The sequence below is a fragment of the Pseudorasbora parva genome, chromosome 5 (assembly GCF_024679245.1).
Source record: "Pseudorasbora parva isolate DD20220531a chromosome 5, ASM2467924v1, whole genome shotgun sequence".
NCBI classification, from domain to species: domain Eukaryota; kingdom Metazoa; phylum Chordata; class Actinopteri; order Cypriniformes; family Gobionidae; genus Pseudorasbora; species Pseudorasbora parva.
The window spans coordinates 15,908,143-15,910,680 of record NC_090176.1 but is presented as its reverse complement, the minus strand read 5'-3'; the positions used below and the strand labels follow the sequence as shown (position 1 = coordinate 15,910,680).

The 2,538-nt window shown below is 52.6% G+C and overlaps 1 protein-coding gene across 1 annotated transcript; it reads left to right on the top strand.

Moving 5' to 3' along the window:
• Positions 1 to 562: 562 nt before the first annotated feature.
• LOC137075847 (uncharacterized) lies at positions 563 to 2,182 on the top strand (the record flags this gene model as incomplete). Its single annotated transcript, XM_067444800.1, has 1 exon — positions 563 to 2,182. A coding segment is annotated over one exon (1,239 nt), but the record flags the coding sequence as incomplete, so codon positions are not given.
• Between the last annotated feature and the right edge of the window lie 356 nt (positions 2,183 to 2,538).

Sequence of the window (2,538 nt, the reverse complement as noted above, 5' to 3'; positions counted from 1 at the left end):
GACGCGTCCCTAACAGGCTGGGGTGCCACCCAGGAGGGCAGAACTGTGAACGGTTTGCGGCCGAGCAAACTACGTTCAGAGCACATAGATTATTTAGAGCTTCTAACCAATTAGAAGGCTCTGAATCATTTTCTGCCTCGTCTGCAGGGACATCATGTGCTCGTACGCTGCGACGATACCACGACAGTGGCTATCAATCGTCAAGGCGGCGCGCGCTCGCCGAAGCTTCATGCCCTAGCTTACAAGCGTTTGGTATGGAGCGGGCGAGTTTTCCTGTCGTTACGCGCGACTCATGTTCCGGGAATTCTGAACAGAGGCGCGGATCTTCTATCGAGGGGGAACCCGCTCTTCGGAGATTGGCACCTCCACCCTCAGATAGTAGACATGATATGGATGAGACTACGGGCGCCCGTAGATCTGTTCGCCTCGCGCGAAAACAGCCATTGTCCTATGTTCTTCTCGCTAAAGGACTTGGACGCGCCCCTCGAGGTGGACACACTGGCCCACCCGTGGCCCAGAGTGCTGCTGTATGCCTTTCCTCCCCTGTGCCTGATAATTCTCACACTGGCCAGGGCGAGAGAGGGGGGTTTTCTCTCATCCTGATAGCACCCAGGTGGCCCAAAGCGCCGTGGCTGGCAGAGATAATCCCTCTGTTGTATGCCCAGCCGTGGTGCCTCCCCCTCCGCACAGACCTATTGTCTTAAGCGAACGGGGAGATTTATCACCCACACCCGGACAGGGTAGCTCTCTGGGCTTGGCCCGTGAGAGGACGAACCTAAGCGCGTTAGGGCTTCCCCCGCGCGTGGTGGCTACTATACAGAATGCCAGGGCCGTTTCTACACGGTCCTTGTATGGCTGTAAGTGGCAGGTGTTCGATGAGTGGTGTGATGGGCGGGGTCTCACGTCATATCAGTGCTCAGTCGCTGATATCTTGTGTTTCCTCCAAGACCTTATGGATAAGGGCAGGTCTTTTTCCACTATTAAGGTCTATCTGGCAGCTATCTCTGCTTGTCATGTGGGTTTTGAGGGCTCAACGGTTGGGCAGCATTCTCTAATCCGCAGATTTATGAAGGGCGCCCGTCGCTCCTTGCCAGTCATTAGGAGAACGATCCCTGAATGGGACCTCTCCATGGTGCTGGAAGCTCTGTCTCAATTCCCTTTTGAGCCTCTGGGGAATATTCCCCTTAAGTTGCTGTCCTTCAAAACAGCCTTGCTCTTGGCCTTGGCGTCAGCCAAACGTGTCAGTGAGTTACATGCACTCTCGGTCCACCCCTCGTGCATCAATTTCTCTCTGGGTGGAGATAAGGTTTTCCTCAAGCCTAATCCAGCATTCATGCCGAAATGTTTCCCTGCGTTCACATCGGAGGTGTTGGAGCTATCCGCTTTTCACCCTCCGCCCTTTTCCTCCGCGGAGGATCAGAGGCTAAATGCCCTGTGTCCAGTCCGTGCGTTACAAACGTATGTGTCTAGGACCAGCGCGTTCCGGAAGAGTGACCAACTCTTCGTTTCATGGGCTCCTCCTCGCAAAGGGGATCCCCTGTCTAAACAACGCCTCTCACATTGGCTTGTGGACGCTATAATCTTGGCATATGAATCAAAGGGAGTGCAACCCCCAGGGAACATCAGAGCTCATTCCACGAGGGGCTTGGCCGCCTCTTGGGCTCTGTTCAGGGGAGTATCACTGCAGGATATCTGTTCTGCGGCCAGTTGGGCTTCTCCCCATACGTTTGTGCGTTACTACAGGCTGGATGTCACCAGAACCTCAGTAGCACATTCGGTCTTGGGGGTGGGGTCTTCCTAACCCTGCCTTCCTTATGTGTGACACACATAGCCTATGTTTCATGTCCTGCTTCACACCGCAGTTACGCGGTTGCGTCGGTGTGGCGAGTTCATGATTATGAGACGCGTCGTGCACCGCCCCTCGGGGTGACCGTCTTTTTCTGGCTAACAGGACCTCACTGTGAGTGTATTGGGCAATCGGGGAGCTGTCCATGTCTCTCCCATAGGTGGATCTCGAAACGAGATGATGAAAGAGAACAATAGGTTACTATCGTAACCCCGGTTCTCTGAAACATCGAGTGGAGAGATCCACCAGCGTTGCCCCGCTTACCGCACGAGAAGCGAATATACTTACTGATGTACAGTAGCGTATGCAGCCCATATATGCCCGCTGGTAAGGGGTGGGGCCTTACTGGGCATTGGCTGCGCGCTCCTGCCTGTCTTGTCAGACTTGGTGCAATTGGATGCTTCTGCAGAGGTCAGGTACGGATGCCCTTCCCATAGGTGGATCTCTCCACTCGATGTTTCAGAGAACCGGGGTTACGATAGTAACCTATTGCTATTAAGTTACAACTCTATTCCTGCGATGTTATCCACTTATTGACTGTTTAAACAATTTCTGATTAAATTAAAAGTTTCTTAGAGAGACAGCATTGTCTAGATAACGCAAGATGCTAGTACAGCTAGTAAATGCAGTAAGCTGCATTTTATCAATCTTAATTTGAGATGTTTTGCTTAAAGTGTCATTAAGTCGGTCTG